This window comes from Perca flavescens, chromosome 16, assembly GCF_004354835.1.
Source record: "Perca flavescens isolate YP-PL-M2 chromosome 16, PFLA_1.0, whole genome shotgun sequence".
NCBI lineage: Eukaryota > Metazoa > Chordata > Actinopteri > Perciformes > Percidae > Perca > Perca flavescens.
In genome coordinates, this window is record NC_041346.1 from 20492708 (window position 1) to 20520167 (window position 27460).

The 27460-nt window shown below is 42.2% G+C and overlaps 2 protein-coding genes across 3 annotated transcripts; one reads left to right on the top strand and one right to left on the bottom strand.

Moving 5' to 3' along the window:
- Positions 1-301: 301 nt before the first annotated feature.
- Positions 302-3551, top strand: edf1 (endothelial differentiation-related factor 1). 2 transcript variants are annotated; one of them, XM_028602436.1, is made up of 5 exons: positions 302-575; positions 1553-1604; positions 1734-1894; positions 2795-2888; positions 2976-3551. In XM_028602436.1, the coding sequence occupies exons 1-5, from the start codon at positions 498-500 to the stop codon at positions 3035-3037; spliced, it is 447 nt and encodes a 148-aa protein (XP_028458237.1). In that variant the 5' UTR covers positions 302-497; the 3' UTR covers positions 3038-3551. The 2 variants fall into 2 exon arrangements, with proteins under 2 accessions (XP_028458237.1, XP_028458236.1); XM_028602435.1 differs by lacking the exon at positions 302-575 and adding an exon at positions 640-1181.
- An 8560-nt stretch (positions 3552-12111) lies between these two features.
- Positions 12112-27405, bottom strand: prag1 (PEAK1 related, kinase-activating pseudokinase 1). Its single transcript, XM_028602272.1, has 5 exons — positions 27151-27405; positions 23326-23667; positions 21470-23223; positions 14176-14321; positions 12112-12375 (listed from the first exon to the last, which is right to left on the bottom strand). Exons 2-5 carry the CDS (start codon positions 23590-23592, stop codon positions 12212-12214), a joined length of 2331 nt encoding a protein of 776 aa, XP_028458073.1. The 5' UTR covers positions 23593-23667; positions 27151-27405; the 3' UTR covers positions 12112-12211.
- Between the last annotated feature and the right edge of the window lie 55 nt (positions 27406-27460).

A 27460-nucleotide genomic window follows, 5' to 3' on the forward strand; every position in this document is an offset into this window, starting at 1 on the left:
AAAAAAACACAAAATTGGTACACTCAGTAATACATTATTCAGAGTAATGTCAACTAATTCCTGATAAATAACTATGTAGGCAATTTGTTAATTTTTGTTCTCAAAAACAGCCAACAGATACAACAAACTGATGTTTTGTAACTACTGGATAAGAGGCCGTGTGATTGTTCCCCTGTCTGATGTAATGTGCGTTTTAAATGTGCCATCGTCCATTATGTAGCTACCATCACACGGTGGAAAAACCTGGCATGTGGATGTAGGTCAGCGTGCTCCACCAGCAGAGGTCGCTGCTGAAACTCGTCGAATTATGTGACTGTTCCTCACTCTGTTGTAAATAAAGCTTTGGCAGAACACGTGGATGATAATTCTGGAAGGAGTGTCTAGTCCGCTAAAGTAACACTACCTTATTTAAAAAGGGGTAATTTCGAACACTGAGTTGTACTTATTTTTTTTAATCTTTATTAAATATTACGGGTAACGAGTGAACCCCTGAAAACATGGCAGAAAGTGACTGGGATACCGTGACTGTCTTGAGGAAGAAGGGGCCGACTGCTGCACAGGCCAAATCCAAGCAGGTTAGCACCTCACTAACGTTGCGTCTGTTTTTCTGAAGCTAACTATTGATCCTCTAAACTAGCCAAAACTCGGGGTTGGTGTTCCAGTGAACACCCGAGTAAACAGCTAGTTCATAGTGTAGTTAAGTTAGTAAAACGTGGTAACGTTGCACGTAGTTACGGGTTAAATTGACCAGCAAACCTTGCTCATGCTCTGTTGTTCAGCCTTGAAGGGTTTAGCTAATAACAACAGTGGATGTGGCCGTTTGTCTCTTTCTTCAACCCGTTAATAACTGTCGGGATGTAACGTTAACTTAACTGGCTAGCTAGCTAGCAGCTAGGCGGTGTGATTTAGGGGTGACGTATCATCTGTTAGTGTCGCTAGTGTTCTCACTGCGATAATAAACGTTAAATATTTGACGGTGACAAAAATAGCAATTAGCATTAACCAGCTAACCCTAAAAGGATACTCGGCTAGCTAAGGTACAGTCTAGGCTCCTAAGCTAGCTAGCTTTTAAGTGGGATAGGACGTCTTGCCCAACCCCCATGCAGATGTCTGGTAACTTGATTATTGTTGGCAAAACATTTAACTTCAGCAAGTTAAACACCGAAGGTCATGCTGTAAAGGTAGATATCCTTAACGTTAAATGACCGAGACAAATCAACACACATCTAGCGTTAGTTACTGTAACGTTAACAGCTGTTTTAACATTATGTGGGAACATGTTGCTACGGTCCGTTATGGGAAATGAATGTTACAGCCTAAACAGCTGTAAAGTTGGCGTGGCTGTGCTCGGACAGGACTGCTCATGTTGTCCTTTTGTTTAACTTATGCGTCATACGCATATTCGTTACTTATTAGCTAACTACGTGATTTCTAATCAGGGTTAGCTAGCCAAAAGCTGAATAGAGCATGTTCTGGTTATTATGCAATTCAGTCAATGAATTTGGAATATATTTTGAAATGTAAGATGTGTACATATCCATCTTTTTTCTAGGCAATCACTGCTGCTCAGAGACGTGGGCAGGACGTTGAGACATCCAAGAAATGTAAATTTATACTTTTTATAATTCTGCAGGCAAAACATGACTTAACAGCTTGTGCTGTCATTATGCTGTTTTTGCACTTTTGCCTCCCTGATGCCCCAGGCTTACTTTGATCAACTGCTTGTCACACAGGGTCTGCAGGACAGAACAAACAGCATCTTGTGACAAAGAACACAGCCAAACTGGACCGGGAGACAGAGGAGCTTCACCATGACAGAGTTCCCCTGGAGGTGGGCAAGTACATTCAGCAAGGCAGACAGGATAACGGTCTGACCCAGAAAGACCTGGCTACTGTGAGTATACAGACATTGAAAACATGTAACAATTGATAGTACTGCTGGAAGAGATGCCTTTTTGTCTGCCTTTGTAAAACATTGTTTACCTTGATTATTAGGGTTGGGCATCGTTTGGATTTTAACGATTCTGATTCCAATTTCCGATTCTTCCTTTCGATTCCGATTCTTTGAGGGGTGCAGTTGAAACGGGTCACATGCTTATTCCACAAATAAGCAATTTATTTTTTTCTTCTTCAATGGTGGGTTGCAGTTTTACCAGGCTTTTTCAACGTAAAATAAAGTCACACTAGAGCGCCGCTTACTGTGCTCCAAGGCTACAACACAATAAGCGCCTGGCTGCTACGGAAACCAAAACTTGCGCATGATCAGATTTGAAAGAATCTGAAGAAACGATTCGTAAATTTTCTTTTTTTTTAAACGATTCCAAGTAGGAATCGGTTCACGATGCCCAACCCTATTTATTATGTATGTTGCTGAATTGGAAGTTCACTTGCACAAAGTGATGTACAGAGGGGGAAAACACCTAAAAGTAGAAAACTAAGACAAAGCTAACAAAGTAACAGTGAAGCACATTGCATCACATATCGTGATAACCTAACCAATTTTCAGCCACATTTGACATAACACCGCTTAGAGGTTAATGCCAAAATAGTAGGAAGTAGAAAGCCTGATGGGTTCCCTGATCAAAAGAGGCTGTAAGATCTGTGAGACACTGCCTCTTATTGAATACCGTATCTTGGCTAGGATATAGACTTTGAAAGTCTTTGGAAGTATCAATTAATTGCAATGCACAGTCCTGTATAAAATAATTACACACAAACTATATTATCAATAAAATTTTGTATTAATTGTATTAACACAATTATGATATTATTTTTGGCAAAATCTTTTTCTCAGAAAATTAACGAGAAGCCTCAAGTCATTGCGGACTACGAGTGTGGGAAAGCAATTCCTAACAACCAGGTCTTGGGCAAGATAGAGAGAGCAATTGGTAAGAATACTCTTAATTAAATGATTTGATTATTATGTCTCAATTGCTAGCTTTCTAACACGTATGTTCATCCTCTATCATGAACAGGGCTGAAACTGCGTGGGAAGGATATTGGCCTACCACTGGAGGCAAAACCCAAGAAGAAATGAATACAAAGCCTCGAAATCAGCCCTCCCGCCCCATCTTTCCCTGTTTCTAGAAACGGAACCTTTTCCCCACCCTCAAAGAATCTCCCCCATCCCTCCCTCCCACTACCTGGGCTGATCTCACCTGTGTCCTGCCTGAGGACCTGGTGCTCCACTGCATTACAGGCTGCATACTGAAACAGTTACTTGACCACATAATCAATGAATGATCGAACATATTTTTCAACGTCACAAGCTCCAAGTTCTGTGAACCTTCTTTTCACCTATGTCTGCTTAGACTTTGGCATGATAAATTAAACTTTTTGATAGTAATGTTAGCTCATTCAAAAAGTTGACTTATTTTTCATGACCAAACAAACTAGTTTGACATTAATTCTGAGCATGATGTTAAGCCAAAAGTGCTTGATTGCATCTTTTTCACACACTTGAGACAGTGGGTGTATTTACAGTGTTGAATTTCTTTTTTAATGCTGTGCTTTGTTTTGATCTAAAAAATAAAGTTTGACAATTCATGACATTACTGGGTGTGAATTTGTAGCCACTGTAGCACAGTATTTAATAACAAAGTGTTAAGTGTTCTTAGACATTCTAAAAAGTCATCTTTGCAGTTTTGTCAAAGCTGTCTCTTAACAACTCCGATATTATTTGTAACTGCTGAACTTGGATGTTCAAGAAATGAATGCCTCATAATGATAAAGGAGGCACTAATCGTATCAAACTGTTGAGTTGAATGTACAAAACTGAAGGGAAATGCTCGTTTTCATGACTTTAGTTCTATGGCAACAATTTTAGAAACCAGTATATATTCAATCAAAACTAGATTTGGATCGCTGTTGGGAGAATAAAGTGCTGCAACAACCTCAAAACTGAATGTAGTAGTAATATTGTTCCACTAGATGTCAGCATAGTACCACAAATATCGGGACTGTTCTCCAAAAAAGTTGTAATGCAGTTAGACATTTGTGCAAAACATTTTGACTGCTTTATGTGAAAACACTAACATGGTACATACATTGCAATTTCTTTTTTAAGACTTCCATGAAGTAAATCTTGCTCTATACATTACAATGTTTACAACTGCTGATAAAGCACAGGTGCATAATTTAAATGGTGTCAATTAAGAATGTAGGCACTTTTTGCAGAGATATTTTAAAATGTTCAGGCATTTGTAATGTATCTTTTAGTGTCTTCAAAATTAACTTAAAATTAAGACATGCCTGCCCCCTTCAAATGTACAACACTCTAAAATGACAGGCATTGATGAAGCTTGACTTTAAGTAGCCGCTTCTTTCTCTACAGTGTTCCACTTTCACCTTGGGTTATGGAGATTTGCCTTCTTCTGCTAGTGGTAAGGCTGCCTTATGTTTTATTAAAGATTCATGGACCTTATTGTTGAAAAATCACAAACCGCATGGTAAGGAGAATTACATTCAAGGACTGATGTAAACAAAGAATTGCGCAAGGTTAAAAGCCTCTTCAGGTGAGACTGTCAGAGATGGAAAAAAAAAGAGCATACAGAGAGGTCAGGCAGTGCAAACCGTGAAGTCCTCTGTCCTGATAAACCTCCATCGAGCCCGACCGCGCAATCTCTGGTTTGGTGAGATAAGACCCTGGGGTGCCCCTGGCACATCTGTAAATCAGTGTGGCCATTATTAGAAGGAAGCATCAAGGAAATATAATAGGAAGCAGAACACACCTGAAGAACCATGGTGTGACTATACTCATGGGTTTCCTAACAGGCCTTTTTCACAGCTGACCCAATAGCCTAACATACAGTAGAATCTGTCAAGGAGTAAAGTATGCTGTTCAATTAGCAGTAGTGAGTGCTTTACCTGAGGAGACAAATAGTTGCAAACAGCGGTGTGCAGGAGCCCACAGGTTATGAGGTCAAACATGGAACCAGAACAGCAAGGACACAGGCGGGGGACAATCCTAGCTACCCTACATCTCCATTGACCTTCATCTGGCAATTCTCCCCAATGTTACTGTTAGTGAAGTGAGTAGTGTGAAGTGTGTAGTAATGTTGAACTGACAGTGCAGGAGCACTCTGGGCTACTGTCAAATCAGCCGCTGGCTGTGCTGTAAGTTAACAATGTGGATGGAAATTTGTCCTGGCTGAGAACTTTCCTAAATAGCTTTCTTAAGGCCAGCTGAGCCAGCCAACAATGAGCGTGACATATCCAAACTGTTTTAGTGGGGTTAATGGATAAGTATGGGTTAAATATAGTTTAAGCACCATTCACAGTCATTTAAGTTAACATACTTGCATGTGGTTTCTGGGGGAGTTAGCGTTACCAAAGAAGTGCTGACATGCACATATATATATATGTTGTGTCTTTGTATTGGGGCTATGTGTTGGAGTTTAAGTGTGCAAGAAAAGTAGGTAAATGCACTTTTGGAAAGATGGTACAGAAAGTTGGATGGAATAGAAATAATGACAGTGTAATTACAAAGTAATTATGGCTGGATGCACAGTAGTGACTTTGTGGTGGGGTGGGGGAACAGTCATTACATTTGTGTACTGGGAATAAGAGTGTAGTTTTCCTTTAACTGTCTATGTTTCACATTACTTTAAATAATGTGTCTTGTTTTTTGTCTTAGGTTCTGTGCTGAAGACGGTGTGCTGGGTTGCATATTTGCTCAAATAAAGTATGCAACCTTCTGACCAGTGTTCACTGGACAAACAAAGGAGGGAGCCTTACTGTTGTTACTAGGGGGTTATTTGGATTCTTGCTCAACAGGCTGCTTCACTCGGTGAGTGTCTGAAAGAGAGAGGGAGACAGAGACTGACTGCGTTCCTGGAAATGCCATTCCATTGGTCAAAACACCATAGCAACATAGTTCCACCTATGACAAGGGAGCAGCCAGTGGTTTTGAAGGAGTGATGTGAAGCAGAAAGCTACATTGGGGGGGGGGGATTGGAAGTCTGGGGTCTAGTTTTGGCCTGAGGCTCCAAAGTCAAATTGAGATTCCACTCCACATACAACCTGTTGTGTTGATCCGTGCAATGCGCTCTCTGTAACAGCAGATGCTTCTCTTTTAGCTGGCTTTCTGTGCGTCAAAGAATTGATTTCAAAGTACTTCTGCTGGTTTATAAATCACTAAACGATTTAGGGCCAAAATACATTTCGGATCTGCTACTGCACTACGAACCACCCAGACGTCTCAGGTGGTCTGGGACAGGTCTGCTTTCTGTCCCCAGAGTCAGAACTAAAAAGGGAGAAGCAGCGTCCAGTTTTTATGCTCCACATATCTGGAACAACCTCCCAGAAAACTGCAGGTCCGCCGCAACTCTCACTTCTTTTAAATCAAGGCTGAAGACCTTTCTTTTTGATGTTGCCTTTTTTAATTTCTTATACTGCACTATGAATGAACTATTTTTATTTATTCGTTATTCGTTTCATGTTGTATGTAAAGCACTTTGAATTGCCCTGTTGCTGAAATGTGCTATATAAATAAAATTGCCTTGCCTTTAGAGCAAAAGGAATTTTAAGTTGGAAAATAGAGTATTACAAAACACATAACAAAGACTAAGTTACTTTGTAAGACCCTGTGTCACAAGACATGAGGACTGGACTCCAATCAAGCCCTCATTTCCTGTTGAATTTTACCATTTGCAAGGAATGTCTGTCTAAAAGTTGAAATCTTTTGTAGGTGTTTTAGTAGTTTTACAGTAGAGGCAGCTGCTTATGCCAACATAACATTAATAGCCCATTCATTAAAGGGGATGCATCCAAAAAAAAGGTCAAAACACCAGATAATACTGTGAGAAAATATATGCACAGTTTATTGACAGATGCAAATAGTTGAGGCACACACAAAATAATTCAAATCAATAATGTATTAGTTGTGAGTTCTGAGAATGTTTTTTTCTTCTTTCTGCAACATTAGAAACATCAGTCAGTCATGGACTAAAACCTGGTGCAGGCTGTTCAATTCTTGACTTTATTAGGAAATTCTTTGTTGGAGATAAAATACTTATGAACTTGAAGCTTTCTCTGCAGCCTACATGGGACACATAGGCAAGAAAACAGGCCCAGTTGCTGCTGTGCCAAAGAAACAAATAACTTGATAATCCACATATGAAAATAAACAGAGACATTCCAGTGACTACTACAGGATAACAAATGATAACATAAATATTTTTTAACTGCTGCTGATATTCATGGCTTTTTAAGACCTGCTTGGGCTCATTTTTCTTGTAATATCATCTACAAATTACTGTACAAAATTGTTCATAGAACATTTGGTGAAAGGCCAGTTTCACAAAGGACGAATGATCATCAAAGGACAATATTTACATTTGGCTTCTGAGTCACTGTAACGTATACAAAGAACAAAAGGCACTGTGACAAATGTCAAAACATTTAAATATATACTTAAAGTAAGCACAAGGAAAAACTGGGCATCCATTCAGTAGAAGCAATCGCCAATGTTGCCAATTGTTTTTTGTCAATCCAATTAAAATTGAGTTGTGTTAGACAGTATGGCTTATGATTAACTCATACTAAATCTTTATTGTGCAATGCTGTGACTAGGATTGTGCAACTAGTACACCAGTATTCACTGAGGAATTTGCATTATCGGTAATGGTAAAGAACAGTTAAATGTGTGTTGTTTACACAGTATACAGTACAGCACTATGTGCCCATGAATAAACGAGACAGAAAAGGTGCTAGTGACCTCATATTTCTATTAAAATTAAAAGTTAGCTGCACATTTACATAGATATCACACAGCATTACTTTGCAAAGCTGGCTGACACAGAATAAGGTTAAGAATTATTAGCCTGTTCTGAGTGGGTAAAATGTCTTAATTGATATTTAATAAATACACACAATACAGTGTCAAACATGAAACTTTGGTAAATGTATTACAGAATTATGAATACTGTCCATATTCTTCCTTTTTTTTTTTTTTTTACAGATGTATTTATCAGCATCACTGGCACAAAGGGATTCTAGTCGGTAAGTGAATATTTGTGTGATTTTTGTCCATATGTCTGACTGTTATAAGAACATTTAAAAACAGCTGCATTTTTACTGGTTATTTCTTTGCTAAGTTGACAGTCTGTGTATCAAGATACTGTTTGCGTAAAAGGTAAAGAGTGGACGGTTAGGTTGATGCACCGCTCTCATGCATGCAGCAGTAGCGCAAACACTGGGTAGGTTCACAGTATCTCCCATCCATAGTGTCAGGACATTAACTTTGACATTATTGGTCTTTCTCATACACACATTCACACATTAATTTGGCTCCACTCACACACATTTTAGCGTCACTTTAGCGAGTAGAGCAGTTCAGCAGTATGGCAGAGAGACAGAGGGTGAGCCGAGGAAAAGTACTGACAGCACAACCAGTCCTCCAGCTCGGCGTTCCTCTCGGGCTCCAGTGAACGCTCTGCGAATTTCATCATCAGCAGGGCCCGTTTCACGTCCAGCCAGTTCAGGAGGCCCTCATGTCGGGATCCGTCGACAAAGCCGACTCCCTGTCCGTGTTTCTCCCGCTGCTGCTCCATCAGGTCCTTCCTGGGGCCCCAGAGAAGGCTCTGCAGTATGCGCTTGGCCTCCTGGATATGGATGCGTTTGATGGGGTCAGGTTGGAGCAAGAGCTGGGCCAGCCTCTGGAGGCCGGTGGAGTAAAGGGAGACAGAGGGGATTGGAGGCAACTCCTCACAGCGGTAGTCTTGTTCCTTCAGAGCTGGACTCACCTCAAATGGGTTGGCTTGGTGGAGGAGCTCGTAGATCAAGATGCCTGTCTGGAACTCGTCAAATTTACGGTACTGGGCCGCTGAGACGATCTCAGGCGCCAATCTGGCGTGGTCACGTTTGATGCGAGGGTCCACACTGGTTGAGGCAGCATCCTCGGAGGAGCGACGCTTAGCCTTAGCAAAGTTGCTGATGAGGAGCCGGGGAAGGTGACGCTGACTGTCTACACCACTTGAGCCGTAACTGGGGCCGTTATCAGTGGTGGTTTGTTGGGGGAACTGGGAGGGCCTGCGGAGATTAGGCACCAACAACAGGTTTTCGAGGCAGAGGTCGCGGTGCGTGACCCCGTGCTCCTTCAAGTGCTCCAGACCATGGCAGAGCTGCAGGAGGAGGAAGCATACACGCCGCTCATAGACTTCGGGCTGACTTTTATGGAACGCCGCCCACTCCCTGACAAAGTCAGCTGCCGTCTGCCGAGGGATCTCAGAGGTGATGACCACCACTCGCTCTCGTTCTACCTGTTGGCCAGGCGCAGACATGGAGGGCTGAGGCAGCGATGAAGGAGGTGTGGTGGGCAGAGAGACTTCGTCAGAAGGCAACATGCTCTGGGGGACACAAGCGAGAAAGTGGCCACAGTCCTGCTGGAGGTTGAAGTGGGGAGGCATGCTCTGCTGCACTGACAGACCGTAGAGATGGCCCTGTTTGGCGTCCATGGACGGACTCTTGCAGATCTGGAGAGGTATAAACACAAAGATCAGTGGGAGGAAAGGATGAAGCAAAGGAGAAGAATGGGCCCGAGGGGGGAGAGAAGAATTCCCCACGCAGAGACGGTAAGGGAGTGGAGCCAAGAAACATAAGAATGGAACTATTGTTAGTGAGGTTCCAAGGTCAACGCCAATTCAGTTCCTGCTCTCATTCAAGTGAAATCAATGTCCTTGATGCAAAAAATGCTTTACAAAACTAAAGTCTTTAAGTTAACTACTACAGCCCCTCCGTTCCTGTCATTCCCTTGCAAGATGTGGGAAAATGTACACTTCTTCAATTAATAATTCACACACTATCAATACAATCTGAATTCTGGAACAAATGTACAAATGTTACAAATCTCATTTTGTGTTGGGGTCAGATTTATAAATATAATCTCTTCTTAGTGATCAGCTGGACTAAAATCCACATTCATGGGGTTCAACTTTCAGTCAGCAATACACTGGTCTGAATAACCATCAATAATGTTAAACACATACTGTATAACCCTAATCAATGCTAATTTTAGATTATAATATGATCATTCATACTTGTGCTAAATGGCCCTGGTTTTTGTGTGTGTGTGTGTGTGTGTGTGTGTGTGTGTGTGTGTGTGTGTGTGTGTGTGTGTGTTGCTTGCGTGTGTCTGTCTGTAAATCCTGCCTGGAATGGAAAGATTACTTGGGCCTAGAGATATTAAGCAAGGCTGTGGGCACCCATGCTGTGGCACAACACATACTGTACAAACAGATGCTGCTTTGTTCAACACTAATGACTTTGGGACAAAGGTTAGTAAGACTGAATCCACACCCTTCTTCCTGGTTGTTTACGCTACATGCCCCGAAGGGTTGTGCTGTAGTGGGGCCATCCCATCTGTAGCCTAAGAACAAACAAGACCACTGCCCGATTTTAATCTCCTCCTTCTATCCTCACACTGTCAAATCCCTGCTTAAAGGATCAATTTACAACACCCACTGTGCAAATTATTCCTTAAAAAAACAGTAAAGATGAGCTTGAGTGGGCTGCAAGTTGCTCTCTTGACGACAAACTCTTGAGTGGAGAGAATAAACACAATCTGTACATTACGAAAACACAACCAACAGCCAAACACAGAACCAACACTTGTGTACAATACTACACATATTGTCTTCTGTATTTCAGGCCATCCATAAAATAATGATAATGTTCATATATCAGCAAATACTTTTCAATCCCTGTAAAAATCAATTAAACATTTAAACTGCATCAGGTGAATAATGATGTTGCAAAAATATGGACATAATTTTCTTACTCTTGAGCATTAAAGTTATAATCCCTAAGATTTCCCTCAAATCCTGTTTTTGATCATATTTATGTTGGGCATTCTTCTGCAATAATAATCTCTATAAGTTAGTTTTCCTTGTTAGTTGTTGTTGTTGCTGTTTCACATTAAAAAGTGTCCAAATGGTATGGTGGCTTTTATTGTGAAACAAGAAACGCAGTGTATTTGTCATCGCAATCATTGCGTAACATGTAGAGATGCACCGATTACAACTGTCGCTGTCGCGTCCGTGTGTGCGTGCGTCCTTGAGAACTGTAACTCGTATAACATATGTTGTCAGTTAATTGTAGCGTTGACCGGCATCAAATCAGCATATATCAGACTGACCTGCCGGTCGCCGGTCATGGCAGAGCACGTGAAAACCAGCCAATTCCGGTCACCGGCCGGTCTATCGGTGCATCTCTAGTAACATGGTCATTTTTGGCATTTTTTGATGGTGGATCAGCAAGTGTGTGTGCCCTGCTGTTGTTTGTAAATGATGGAAAAGGGCTTATTATTGACTAATTTCCTAATTCAAGCAAAATTGTTTATTTGGCGACGCTGTAAATAGACTGACCAGCTGCGCTTTTGTTGTATTTCTGACAAAGTAGCTGGTCATGTTTGCTGCCCTCAGAAGTCTGTGACCTGCAGTAAACACTGTACTTTACTGTTACCACCAGCAGCCACAGGTATTACCAAATGAATCGGTACTGAACTATTACGGATCATAACTTTAAGACATTCTGGAAGTGAACATGGTTATTCCAAGCACATATTTGACAAAGTCACTATATAAAATATTAGGCCTAGTATTTAGGGATTACCTTTACAGCGTAGGAGTTGCTGGGGTCTGAGGCGCAGGCAGCAGAGTAGTACACAGCGTCCCCTGAGTTGCAGCTTGGCTTGTTGGAGGTGAGCCTGAACAGAGACCAGTTGCTCTCCTCAAACCGTAGTGGGTTCCTCTGGGAGCGAGTGAAGTGATCCTCACATTTGAGAGCCAAGCGCCGCAGAGACTCTGCGTACAGACCTCCCAGTTTGGAATACACCCCCTCCCTACTGTCTATGTTACTCAGAAGGGTCTGGAGCTGCAGGTTGGAGCCCATATTTGGTGCAGAACCTGGTTCTGAGGCTGAGAAGGGCACGCTGAGTTGGGGGGAAGAGGAGCAGGTGACGCTGCTTCGGCAGTGGACACCCAGACGCCCGAGAGTCTTCTGTGGCTCATCCAGTGTCCTGGACCTGGAGGGTCGGCTTTGCGGGGCATGGCAACGCTCCAGAGACTCATTGGAAGAGAAAATGGGTCGTGGGTCAACAGGGCTGGACGGTAAACTGGACCGGGAGCTAACATCAGCAGGTCGACACACGTTGCTCTCCGAGCCAGTGAATGGGAGGCGTGGGTAGGCCCGGACAAAAGGTCTTCCGTTTGCGCTATCCGGAGCTGACACAGTGCGGTTGACCATTTTTTTTCTCTGGGAGTGGAGGTGGCTGGTTACTGAAGCTGTTAAAGGAGGGCGGGTGAGGAGAGCCTGGAACTGAGGCCACTGGACTTCTGGAAAAGGGAGAGGAACAAGACATCCGTGGATCCCGAGAACCTAAGAAGATAAAAGAAATAAAAAATTATTATAGTAAGCATGTCAGCCTAAGGAATCGGAATAGTTCAACAATTTGGAAAATTATTCGCTTACTCTTAAACCAGGTATAATTAGATTTTGACACCTTCGGACAGAGCCAGGCTTAAAGGCCTTTTTATAGTTGTGCGTAGGATGGACAGCGCAGGGTAGACGCAGACCCATCTACGTCTACGCCGGACCCTACGCCGTAGCCTGATGTGCACCTCTGAAAAAATTTAACTACACGTCGCGGCGACGCACGTCGCTCGGGCCGTGGCTTGGTAGCGTTGCATTTCCCCCGACTCATTTCCTGGTTCTCCTTCTCCATAAACAACATGAAATCAAGGAGAGGGTTAACTTTTCCTGCTCCAGATTTCCCACCGTGGTCAGAAAACACAGGGGAGACACTTTGTTTCTCTCACTATGACTCTACAGTCGGTACTCGCTCCGAAGCTAATCGCCGGCACTCTCTCACTTCTCCCTCTACCACACACTCCCCACACATGCGGCTCGATGCACACACCAGCGCACAAGTATAAACATCAGGCCACACATAGGCTACGGCGAGAGCTCTGCGTGGAGCCTCCGCACAACTGTAAAACGGCCTTTAATGTTTCCCCCTCTTCCCAGTCTTTATGCTAAACTAAGCTAAGCGGCCGTGGCTTCATATTGAACGGACAGATGTGAGAGCGGCATTGGTATTTTCATCTAAAACAAATAAGCAATTCTCAAACTATTTCTTACACAGAATTAAGCGTCATTTCCATCAACTTGGAAAATAGGCACACAGATACAAATAGAGACCAACAACCATTGGAGGCTTTTTCTCTTCACTGGATTCACACAGTACATCCTTTGCTTTTCAATGTCCTTGTGAGTTAATTTCCCGTAACCTCACTGTACTCACAGACTCACATATTCCTGGGTGACAGCTGTGAACTTGATTTATTTACTACACCCCTTCTGTCACTGCCTCCTGCTCAGCCTTAGCACAAACACATACCTCGTTTCCTCAAAAGAGCTGGAAATTTCCACAATCCAGGGTTCAAGCTGACATTTAAAATATCCATCCAATTATGATCCATTTTTCAATTAAAGACTTAAAGTTGGAACTTGACATTACACTAGAGGAGACAGATACTGAGATAATTGTGTGGTGCAGTCTTCAATAACTGCTTTCACAGAGGGGGAAGACTGTAAAGGGGGAAAAAAGTACTCTATAGGATGTAGCCAAGCCCTTTTTCCCTCGTTATCAGAGTCCATAATTATCTCTTCAAACAACATTGCCCAGGAAGTTACAGCAATTACAAGCGTCTGCGCCACAGAGGATATATGAAGGATGACAATAACTTCTAAACCAAGGATTTATGCCACTCATTCTGAGACACGTCTCAGGTTTGATGATTGTAGAAATCTTAAACTCACGTTATGAAAATGAACACCCAGTCAATACAAAGTGTGAATGTTCCCTTCACAAAAGAGGAAGAGAAGAGATAAGCTGACGGACTGCAGCGCTCCCTTTCCTCTTTTCACTGTTGTTGCACAGTTACACTCTGGACAAAGTGAATCTTCCTAGTTGAACATGGTGAACAGTGTCTGAACAGCAAGACAACTAAAGCACACGTCTGTAAAAGCACCTGACTTGCTTAATAAACTACACATTCTTTGCTTTATTAGCTACTCTATCAGACAGATATGATCCTTGGACTCCCTGTGCACGTTTCTACTGTAGCAAATGGACCTGCACAAAAATATAATAATACGAGAATGAGTGGTACTTACCAGTGTCAGCAGTCAGGTTGTCAGTGGAGGCCAGGGGTAGGCTGGAACTTCCCAGGCCCCGTAGAGATGAAGTAGGGCTTTCTACTGAACCTTGTTGGCTGCAGCGGTCCAGCTCCATGTTGCTGCCACTCATCTTACTGCACCCTCTGTAATGGAAAAAAAACAACAGAGTGAATATGTTAGGACAAAAAGATGAAAACAAACGTGCATTCAAATCATATTTTGTGTATATTCTTTCTGTCTGCATTGCTGACATTGCCAAACATCAGCCAAGTAAAGTGTAGCATCCGCTGGTTAGTCTGTAGGTTTTTTGTTGAAATAGAATATTTTTTCATAAATGTGGAACCACCCCACTTCCCCTCAATGTTTTCTTCATGCAATATGTCTAACGAGTGCAAGTAACAGAGCACACTGTTTCATTTAAAATTACCAACAAGTATCGTCAAGAGTAGTTTCACTTCCTTGTTCAAGCCGCTCACTTTTTGATTCTGCGTTGATTTATAACTGCAACAAACAAACCTCAATAAAAACTAAAAATGTAATCTAAGGGCACGTTATGAGTCTATCAGATAGGGCAGTTTTACTTGTTTCTGGTATTGACTCCCCTTCTTGACAACAGTGAACTGCCTCAGGTACTAAATCACTTGTCATATCTGGGCCTTACAGTGAAACTATGTAACCTTTGCTGAACACTGAACCAAGATTCAAAGTCTGTTTACAGGTCTTTGGTAGTATTGCTGCATTTATGAAAGAAGTCGTATAAAGCTTTTTGTGACTCAAAGTCTGATAAATTGTCTCAAGTGGTCTGAAGACTGCAAGTTTGAAAATGAAAAGAATCTGGGGGTGTGGAGTTTACACTCCTCATCTCTGCTTGAGGCGAGCTACATTAGCCACTACTAGCATCGCACATCTGAATCTCCGACCAAATTGTCAGTGGTCGAGTTTCATTGTCGGTAATCTAGGCGCCAGGTTTTAACAGGGAATAAGAATGTGTGCAATAAAAAAAAAAAGCATCAAGTTATGCTGCATCGATTTTGATCTTTTTTAAAGAAAACTCTTCAAAGGTAACCTGGGTGTTTTTACTTCTCCTTGAAATCCTATCCTGTCATGCTAGAGCATGAAACGTAACAGAGCAAAAGAAGTGAGGGGTAATAAAGTCAGCAAACTAACTCCATTAATGTCAGTTACGCAGCAATATCTATCTGCAGTTTCATAACATTAGCCACCATTACCTATGGGTCATACCAGACAAGGTAAAGCTGTGGCAGCAGGACACAGCTGGGGACCTTTGTTGCATGTCATTTGCCATCTCTCCCCTTGTTTCCTGTTATCTCTCTACTACAGACTATAAATAAAGGCATAGAATAGCACAAAACTATTTTGAAAAAGCTGGGCGTCAATGCTACATCATCTCTGTAGAAAACATCCAGTCTACTCATCCATTCCATGGAACGAAACCCGACACAAGGTGGGCTAACTAACATCTGCTGCTCTTGTCCACTGCGCTGTTTTACACAACTAGCCTACAGCATGCTACTCTGTAAATAGCCATGTTTTACGAACGAGATAAAACGAAAGCTTCCGGTTTGTAATCTAACTGTTTTCTAACAAATGTCTGTAAACTTAGCTGCTGCTGGAGACAAACCAGCCCCCCAACCCCCCGGAACGGTTAACCTCATGGCCTCATGGCCGTGGGTGCTCAATACTGAGCACCCACGTGTGTACCAGACTGCCAGTTCATTTTTACTTTCATTTAAAATTAAACATTGCAGTTGTTGGTGCTAAGTGGAGCGTATGTCATAGTGTGATTGGTTATGTCGGTGGCATTGATTCTTAATTTCCCACAAAGCTGATCGCGGTTACGTGTCAATTAAACTTCTCATCTCCAATCCTGTCTGTATTTATGAGAAGTGGCGATGTCCTGAGTTGAAAGATAGCCTACTTTACGGCTTTATTATGGTGTGTGTTCGTGTTGGCCGCTGTCCATTTCCTAAGGTTCTGAAATGCAAACATTTTTTGACTACTTTTTTTTTTTTTTTTTTTTTTCAAAGGGTGTGCGCGTGTGAGCACCCACGGAGGAAAACATTAATGCTCATGGCTACTTAATATGCACGTGAATGATGACACCAGACCGTGCCGGTGATGTCTGCATTCTTTATTCTTTCTCCTCACTCAGTATTAGCCTTCTTAAAATGTGAACAGTGTAGTTGAATAGCCCTGCTGTAAGATTTGTACATTCTCATTTACCTGGGCTTAGTGAACAGCTCTTTTGCATATCCAGTGCAAAGAGCCAGAGGCAAGAAGGAGAAGGGGCGAAAAAGATTTACATTTGGGCCAACAAAAATGTACTTTTGTGGCCCGTGCTTAAAAATATTAGCATCTATCCCTGTTATTGTATGCAATTTAGGCAATAAAAATGTTGCTTTGTCTAAAAAAAAGGAGACCTCTCTTTTGTATATTTGCTATTGCTGTTTACTGTAAAGCAAAAGTATTTCTTATCAAATTACTCAAATAATCAATGAAATAATCAGTAGAATACTCGATTACTAATACAATCAAAAGCTGCAGCCCTATTATTTAGTAGACTACCATGATGGTCACTTATAATACCAATGAAAACTGTGCATGAGCAGACTTCCTAATCAAGGTGACCAATTAAGCTGAGTGACAACCATTCACTTGTCTCATTATACCCGCCAATGTCTCAGGGAAGCATCCCTTCATCTCTCTTTCCTCTCTTCCATCACAAAATTACTCCTCTATCCATTTATCTGCTGGCCCCGACTTCAATTCCACCGTAAATCAGCAGAACAAACAGATGAGGAGGAGAAAAGGAGAGGAGCGCAGGGGAGAGACAAAGGGTTAGGTATTCTCTGTGGGCAGTTAGCTAAAGGATCCGCTATCGTTTTACAAACAAAAGAACGGTGATAAAAGGCAGTAGAAATGCTGAGGCAGCGTAGAAATGATAATGGGCACAGGAATAGTCTATGTGCATGTGTGCGCCTGTGCATGATGTCACACTCTAGATCTCTCAGTTTTGTATCCAAAACATGAGATTTTCCTTGGTGAAAGAATGTCATTGCTTATGTCCTGCGGGAGGATGTGCATGGCTTAATGAGCCTTCTGAACAAGGGCATGCAAAAAAGACCTTAACTATAAATAAATACACATATGTAGGGATGGGTACCGAAGCCCAGTATTAAATGGGCCCGGGGGTAAATTATGAAAGACCGGAGCATCGTTTAGCTCCGACATTATCGGTTTTGCTATAGGTACTGGAGGGGAAAAAAAGAAGCCTATTTGTTGCTACATAAAAGCAATAATAATTTCATCACAACTCCAATTTCTTTTCAATTTACGACGTTCGTCTATGATGCATTTTTGCTATTCCCAATCCAAAAGAAAGATCTCTCTCTCTCTCTCTCTCTCTCTCTCTCTCTCTCTCTCTCTCTCTCTCTCTCTCTCTCTCTCTCTCTCTCTCTCTCTCTGAACCCATGTGTGAGGGGCACCATGTGTGAGGGGCGGGGGCAGCTGAGCCCTCACTGAGCCCTCATTCACACACGAAAACCTGTTTTAGCGATGGCGGAGAGAACTTAACATTGAAAAGTGTGGTTACACTTTACTATAATTGATGCTCACAAATAATCCTTGTTGCCACAAGTGCAACAAGTATTTTGCAAGGGCAGAAACACGAGAATTTCTATAATCTGCTCAAAACAATGCTTTTGTAGTTTGATACTCAAGAATGTTAATTGATATACGTACACTACAAATGAGAAAATAAAGCAGCATCAGTTCTGTTCCCTTAAAAAAAGTACCGTATCAATAAGCAGTATCGATAAGAGTAGTAATACCGTTAAAATCTTAACGATACCCATCCCTACACATATATAAGCATTTAGGAGCTTAAACTAACAATTATTTTGCATAGGAATTAATCTGAGGATTAATATCTTGATTCACCGATTAATTGTTTGGTCTATAAAATGTCAGAAAATAGTCTTCACATCAGTTTTTGACTGAACGATGTAAAACCCATATATATTCTGTTTATTGTAATTTTATACAAGGAATCATGTTGGCAATAATATTCTGATGACTAGCTAATTGTCTAGCGCTATAATCACTTGTTGTCTACAACCTGACAGAGACAGTATCAAAATGAATAATGAATTTTAACTGAATTCAATTTTCCTCATGATGTCTTTCCTTATTCAGTACAAGCCACTTTTATTGATTTTCCCCACATCACATAAAGTAACACTGAATCAATTTCACTTCTCATCCTCTTCATCTTACCCGTATTTTAATCTTACCAACAAGATGGGCTCATATAAAAGAATTAAAGATAATCTAGGAAATGATTAGAAGAGATTAGAAGAAGAGCAACAGACAGGGTGTGAAAGAGGGGGGAAATAAAGAATGAGCAAAAAGTTGACCACATCTGCCACTGTGCCGTTAAAAAAAACCCAATTTCTTCAGTTTTACCGAGCTCCTGATAGAGGTGTGAAAATATGCTCTGTGGTTTCCTTTTGAAATGCTCTCAAAATGCGACCATTTTCCTGCACGAACAAGAACATCACCACTTTGCTTCACAAGTCTAATGATAGACTTGTGACGCCAATGCTTACTAAGGGGCATATATGAGAATAAGATGCTATCAGGTGCCTACCTCATGCTGGACAGGCAAAGGTCCTTGTCGGGCTGGCGGGTACAAAATGCCCCTGGATCAGACTGGTGGCTCTCTAAAGCCCCACCATGTGTAGTAACACAACCCTGGCTCCATACGTGTCATATGTGTATTTAAGTCCCTCTCAGCAGGAAAAGCAACAGTAACCATTAGATGCGCAAAATTTTAAGCACCCATATCTCATTTATAGCATTCACTCATTGAGCTAGTAGTTTACTTCAGACAGCAACAAGATGCTATCTATTCTGCTGCACTGAAGGGATCAGGGTGGCTCTGTGGAGGGAGGGGCAGCATGCCTTGGAATGATAGTTTAGAGAGCAAAAGGCAATTCAAACCCAAGTCAAACTCAGTGGACTTGAATCCACATGGCTGATCTATAAAATCTACTTCTATTGGTGGCAACCGACCATAGATATAAACCAAGACTGGGACAGTTTGGGAGTTGCCGGGGGCAAAAATCTGTTCACTAAAGCCCCTCCCTTTGGCAAACTTCACTGACCAGTGGACACGCCTTCCCATTAAAGAGTACTTATGCACACACTCATGCATGACATAGACACATGCACAAACACACCATTTAGGCTGACCCACTACATGATATGTAGGTTGACCTGTTAGGAGGAAAATAAGAGGGAAACATTGGTGTTTTCCATGTGATCAAAGGCTCTGGGAGGCAGATTTTTTCATACCATCTGTGGCTTTTAAATGATTCAGCACATCAAAATAATGCCTCACAGGGTGCATGTACACGTGAGTCTTTGCATTGTGAATGTTTTTGATTCATGCTACACACAAGATTCCATTTTCTGTCAATAATAAACCTTTCCATGAAGTTTTGATTGCTTTGCAGACAAGATATGGAATATGATTCCCTGCGGGACTTTGTCGTTGAGTTTCCAGTACTGCCTGGTGACCGGGGAGACTTGACTAAATACACGAAACCCGCTTTTAAACTTGGAAAGCCACAACTGTCGCTGGCTGGCTCGAGGCGTGTTCCCACATGTGTCACAACAAGGTGTATTTTTATCAGTGCAGAATGTCGGCAATGTCATAACAGGAGAGATGGGTCCTTACTAGAATTACCACAAACATAAGTGCCCTAGAAATGTGATCAGCAATCTGTGTTTTTGACAGCAAAACACACAAATTGTAATAGCTCAAGATGGCAGAACATCTGTTTGTCTTGAGGAAGTCACAGTTGTGTGTTAGACCTCATCACACCGTCCCAGACAAAGCAAAGTTTATTTTGAGGAGATCATTTGATATTCTACTAACTGCAACACGAAGCTTCTTCTCTGTTTCTTCTTTGGTGTAGCTGACTCAGACAGCAAAGTGTATTCTCAGCCTCACGCAGACTCAGGTTAAAGCATGTTTGCAGATGTTACTGCTAATAAATGGCTATGTAGGCTAGAAGCCCTGAGCAGAGTAGGTCACAAAAATGTGTGTCTTGAATAAAGGTGAAAATGTATGTTTCTGCACATCCTGTAAGTGATGCCAACAGTTCAAATATGAACATTCTTTTGCCCAAAGATGCACCTGAACACCTGCTAATGACAGATTTGTCCCTGTATGACAATATCAATGGAACAAGGCCTATTATTATTATTTTCAACAGTTCTGTATATTGTGCTGCAGCCAAAACAAATTTACAGCAATGTGACACAGCAGGGAACTATTTAACAGACCCATTTTGTGTGTTAATTAGAATTGAAAAAGTCACATTACTGGCATGAATAAACAAGGCTTGCATTGAGGAATATGCCGGAACAGTTTGAATGATCACAAGCTGCAAGAATGGAGGCTGATTCAAGGCTGAATAATGATGCTATGAAAGGAGAAGGCACAGTAAGATTCACACAGCCGTAAGATGCATGTATGTGCAGTTACAGGCAATATACTTATATTACATAAGTAGCACCAACACTTACAGCAAGTGTTTAGTATACTAGCGTGAAATTAAATCTCTATTAGACTTTTTCTTTTACATAGCTCACTTATTGTAAACAAAAGACCAACTCTTTCTTGGTGCATTTACTCTGCTTTACCCATACTTAACATAAAGATTATTATGAGAAATGTATAATAGGTAATTTGTTGGAAATTACATGTGAACAGATGTGACCACTGAGTCTTTTAAGCTGCACTAAAGAGAGTTTAAAAAAATGGGATAAAAAATAGTTAGTGAATCTGGAACTAATTTATGAAGCGGAATGACGATGGTGAGATTAATAATTAGCTCGTCTAAGTCCTTTATCTAGAGCAAATATTCGTCATCTAGTGGTGACAGCTTCCTAATTATCAAGAACGGCTTACTTTCATTGCTTCATATAGTAAACTGAATACCTTGATGATGATTTGTGTCTATTGGTCAATCTTAGTAAGCAATGTTATTGTCTCACACCTCCGCTAACATCTAATTGGCATTTTGTCATTTCTTCTGTCAACATGATTAACTGAAATAGGTTAATCGATAATGAAAATATATATTTTTTAAATGTATCAAATATAGTGATACCCAGATACAGTACTAGTGTTCTGTCCTATTTGAGGGTTAATAATTGTTATTGTGTAAATGGTAAACAAAAAGTTATTTTTTATTCTTACCTGTGCAGTTTCTTAGGTGGGGGAGGTGGTGGATTGGGCTCATTGTTGGCAGCTCCCTTCCCTGCTGCCAGCAGCTCTGATGAGCCGCCATGCAACGGTTGCTTGGACGGCATGCTCCCGTTATGCTTGCCCTCCTCCTCTGCACCGGTGCCCTCAGTCTCCCCCTGACAGGCACCATTGTTAGGGGCAGCCGGGGGGGCCGTGCCTGGCTCTGTCATCGAAGGGGGGCTGGTGTGGGCCTTCCAGTCCCTGGCCTCCTTCCAGACAGCGGCACCATTGACCAGGCCTGACACCCGAGAGGTTGTCCCCGGGTTGGCGGCCAACTTCTTCTTCTCCCCCTCTTTCCGCTCTCTCTCATCCTCTTCCTCTTCTTCCTCGATGCAACAGTTCCAGCCAGAACTGTGGTGCGGGGGCTTGTGCCAGCGTTCGGATGCTGCTGAGCTTTGGTTCTCTGCATGGACCTTGAAGTGGCCCTCTCTAGCAGAGACGAGGAAAAGCATGGGGAGTTCAGGGAGAGGGACAGGAGACGAAATGGACGGTGAGAGGCTGGAGGTACTCAGTCTGGGGAGATCAGGTAGAGGGACCGGAGAAGACATGGATGGTGAGAGGCTAGATGTGCCCAGTTTGGGGGAACGGGTGGTCCTTTTGGGGGGAATGGGTGGGCTAGACTGAGGCTTGGGGTGAAGAGCGGGGGTAAGGCTGGCTTCTGTGACCAAAGAGGGTAAGCTGTGGCTCGGGCTGGGCCAGCGGAAAGCTGGGCTGCTAGGGTCTTCACGTGCTGTGGGGCTGAAGTGGCATTGGGTGCTGATGGCTGAATCTGGACTGCTCAGGAAGAAAGTCCTGTTCTCCTCTGTGTGAGCGGCCATTACAGTGATGGTGGCCCGTTGACTCTCTCCTAAAAGCTCAGAGCCCTGGGATGAGTTCTTAGTCTGGTTTGGGCACATAAGATGGGACTGCAACCCATTTCCTTGCGGCCTGCGCTTTTTCTTGGTGCTCTCTGCATAAATGGGTTCAGAGTCTGGCTGTCCATTAGGAGAGTTGGGAGATGACTGTGAGCTACCCATGGCTGGTGGGCTTTGGGGGCTCCCTGACCTAACTTGTCTTTCTCCCGACCCCTCTGCCTCAGGAAGTGAATCTGTACTACTATAATAAGAACAAGAGGAGTTCAATAGGCTATTCTGTTCAGACAGTACGGGAGGAGAGCGGAGCGATGGTGCAGAATTGTGGCTAATGGTGTCCACACTTAAGGCTGTGGTGGGAAAAGTGGTAGAAGTGCTGGATGTCTTAGTTGTAACAGTAGCAGGACTCCCACTGCTGATACCATTGCTATGAACTTTGGCAGGACTGGAAGGGACAATATCCACAGAAAAAGGTATCTCCACAGAGGCCTGATGGAACTCCTGGCAATTTGCCATGGTAGTCACACTAATTCCATTATAAGTGCTCTTGGTTTTAGTGGTAGTTGTATTCTGTTGTCTACAGGTGTCTCCACTGGCATTTTTCTTTAAACTCTGAGAACCTCTCCCCTCCTCCTGGGTGACAAAGATATTGCCGATGATCATGGAGTCTTTAGGCAGGATGTTGGGGGATAAGGAAGCCAGAGAGAAGCAGTTGTTGTAGTCCATCTTGGTTTCAGGACTCTGGAGAACTGCCTCTCTGTGGGCCTTGTTGCAGCCGTTACTGTCAATGTAAAGGGACGACAGGTCCAGGAGCTTCTTCAGGCCCAAACGCTGAACTGGGCTCTTTGTGTTCTCCTGAAACAAAAACAATGGCACACATTAAAGAACAGATACATCATTCTGAACAGTAATAAAGTCTGAAGTTAGTTACAGAAAAGATAAATTTAAGAGAATCACCTGCTCTATGTTCATGTTGACATCAGACATCGACTCATTGGTATCAAGGCTCATCATAGTGGGTCTGACTGCGATGGTTGGCTTGCTGTAAGGTGAAGGCGCTGTTACTACCGTTTCTTCATCACCTCCCAGGATGCTCTTCAAACAAGCGGCTTGCACACCATCCAGGCCGCTGACAGTCTTGTGGTGTGCACTAAGCGGGTGGAAGCAGTTCTTACAAGAGCCGGGTTTCCACACGTGTTCTGCAAAGTCACTGCACGCTGACATCTTTGGTTTGCTAAATAAGGTTCGGTCATTAGTGGCTGTTGAGTGATGTGGCAGATACCGGATGAACCATCATGGCTGACCCACAGAAGGTTGCAACGTCACAAGATGTTGATCAGAAGGCAGTATGTAGAGGAGAGAGAAGAATGAGGTACATTATTAAAAGAATGAAGTCATTATGTCTATGTAATCACTTTTCTGCCCATAGGTAGAATCCCACATGTACATGGGACTAAGTGAAACTGCTTGTATTACATAAGAACTGTCAAAAAACTAATTTTCAACAAACCCATCTTCACTTCTCTTCACTAATTTATCACATAATTTCCTTTTCCACACACGCAACTAACAGAGTTTCAGAAAATCAAAATGTTAGAGACTGCTCCTTTTGTCTTGGGACGCACCAATTCGATACACCACCTTATAAAGCAGATTTGGATTTGGCCATAATATGACTGATCCACATTAAATACAGTGTCTTTGCCAATGTGATATAACATTTGTTTGTTATTTTCGGTAAAATGTTTAGCGGATCGGAACAGATACCCTGAGTTGAGGTATCAGAATCGGAGAGAAAAAGTTAGATAGCTGCATCTCTAATTACTTGTGTTTATTCTTCACCTGAGTTGTATGATTTTGTTAATCAAAAAAGAGAAAGTAAGTTTAAAAAAAGTTCAGACATCTACTTGAAATTGTGAAGACAGTGACGAGGAAGTCCAGACTGACAAGTGTTTCCAAGCTCATAGTAGACCTCCGTGAGGATTTAAGTGTCATCCACAGATGTAACTTAAGAAGACTTGGTGTGTGCTGTGCTACTTGTTCCCATGGCCTCCTAAATTAGAGGGTATGTGGTTTCTGTTCAACCAAAGGGCCTGCTGGTGTGAGCCGAGGGACATAAAAGCCCTCCAGAGTCCTCTGCAGCCCCCGACATGCTAGAAGAAGACGGAGGAGCCTCAAGCATCCGGGAGGTCGGAATGTCAGGAATGTCTAAAATCTCACCAGGGTGAATATCACAACCACGACAACATCCCATCCCCCTTCACACACACACACACACACACACACACACACACTCCCACTCAACATGTGTGTCCTCCTCTCACAAACAAACTGACCCACACACACCTCCTTCCTCTCCCTCTTCTGTGCTCTGTTTAACTGGTCTGACAGTGAGAAGATCAACACATTTTCAGAGAGATCATATGTTTCCTTGCATCTGGGTGTCCCTTTATGTTCTCTACACAGCTTTAATTGCCTCTCAACAAGGTGCTGAGGTGCAATGATAAACATCAACATTAGCCCACCATCGACAGTCATTATCCAGAAAAAAAAAAGAGGAAGAAAGATGTATACTTACTCCCCCAAGGACAATGAAAAGTGGTAAATATATATATTGTATGCACTTAGTTAGCCTAAATATGACTGTTGTATTGGCCACAGTGATTCTTGATTTATACAATTGTTTAGTGACAAAAACCACTAGAACAAAAAATAAAGAATGCTTGGACTTCTTAAGACTCCTTGTAATTCATGACTTCGGTATAAAAACCTTGCCATCTACTAATACTATAGGAATTAAGCGTTTCCTGTTGGTAAAGATAATGCATGTTTAAATTTTTCTTTGTTCTGTCTGACTCAGTTTATGGCAGGAAAGCACCCACTAGGTCACTATTTGTTTAACCGTTCCTGCAACAACAGAGGAAACAGCCTTGCCTAACATCTTTTAGCCTTGTGCATTAGTCATATGAAGCGATGACGTATTATAAGGGTGCTAGGCCTGCTGCTGTAGAGAACAGAATGACTACCAATCAAGAAGCTGTTTAGGGGTTTTTGTGGGGCAATCAGGCAATAACAATGCATAGACAGACGGAACACTGGTGTTCAGTAAGTTAAGACCAAACTGACAGGGACAATTGACTCTATGTTGTTCCACTATCCCTGCAGGGAATTAAAGAAAACAACAGAAGTGGACATGTGGGAATTTAATTTGAATTTCAAATGTTGAAAGTTTTCTGTATTTCCAGAGAAAACAGAAACACATCTCAAACTGCACCTCAGTTTAGGTTATTCTACCTCTTCTTGTTTACGTGTTCATGCCTGCTTGTTTGAACAGAGATAGACCCCGCTGTCTACATTCCCCACACCTTCTCAAGCTCAAGGTCCAATATTTCTCACTTTCTCTTGTAAAAACACACAGAGGGCATAACCGCAAGAAGTCCAGCCAATTGACAAAATTCAAGGCCTGCCTTCAATAAAAAAAAGACTATGGAAAATATCTCATGAGCATGTTAGAAGTCGGGGGCTGGACAAATAAGACGAGTGCAAGAAAAAATGACTTGAGGTCGATTTTGGTCTGGTGTAGAATATATACATTTGGGCCACCTAATAAAGACATTATGAGCCTTGAAGCCACATGTACTTATGACCTCTGTACATCACACACTGTCGCCTGGCCACTAGATGTCTCAAAAAACACATGTCTCAATTTTGCTGATAAATTAAAACCCACTACCCTTATGTGAGGGACTCTAAACGTCATATCCTTAGTCTAAAAGCCAACTGTGTATGTCAGTTTCCCTTTAAAAACAAAGAACCATGTATTTGCTTTGAACTAATAGGTAATGCACAGAGGAAAGCAGTCAGGATGCAATGTCAGACTGAATGGCAACATTTTAAATAGCCCAGAGATATGGTGAGTAAGAGGAGTAATTAAGGTAAAGGTCAGAGGGCTTATCAACAATCAACAGCTAGTAAAACTACACTTTGTCTGAATCATTCTGCAGCATCAAGCAAGCAAGCACCAGCAGCAGGACATAATTCACTACATTATCCTACTGACTGTTTTTAAGTGAATTGCTGTGCCGTGCCAAAAAATACCAATACACTTCAATGAATACAATTACTATACAATAACACAGTCCAGTCATTCATAATCAAAATAATTAGACAACCTATAGTCCATATTACGGTCTGATAACCAGGTCACATCAGCGCGTAGTCACCCACTTTGAATACAAATGCTTTCACGAGCAACATTTGTCACGCCTGCCTCACTCACACAGCCCATTCATTCATGGGGAGGGCACAACCTTTTTTTTTCTTCTCGAAACTCGGTAGGGATTTCCGCCAAAACTTGTAAACTTTTGACAAATACCAAAAAACTTCCACCTTAAGACCACTGATTTCAATGTTTTGGTAGCACGTTTAGTTAACACACATTCGGCATAGGTTACACACCCGATGAGTTTCGGTTTAAGACTCCTTTTTTGGATTTGATAAATGAATATTTGGCTAAACACTTGTAGCCAAGTTTGGTTTACGGTACATTATTGTAGCAGAATAATCCTTTATGTCCTCCTGCACTGAGGGAACTGGCAAAAAAATGGCTGTTTTATTATGCATTAATACAATACTTAATTAGAAAATGTAACAACTTAGCTCAACATATAGGCTATCGCTGTACCAACAAAATAGGTGTATACAGGAGAAAAAAAGAATAGCTACAATGTAACCATGCTAAAGTAGCCAAGGTTATCTAGTGCTTATTGACTGGCTGCTTACCTGTTCGGACTTTCTCTTCCCTGGCAACACAAAAGCTCTCAAAAAAAAAAAAAAAATAAACAGACAAAAAAATCCACAACACAACTGTGTCGTATCTGCTCTTCTAATTCCCGCAGAAGCCGATATCCGTCTGTCTCCAGGTATTCCACATGCGACAGATAATGACCCAGGAATTTGCTTCTGCTGCAGGCTGGTTTCGGCTCCCGCTGCTGCTGCTGCTGCTGCTGCTGCTCTGTGCAGAGGTGGAGTGCTGAGGCGGAGCAGGAGTCCTCTGCAGCAGCGTGGAGACAGCACAAGGAGGTGGGAGGAG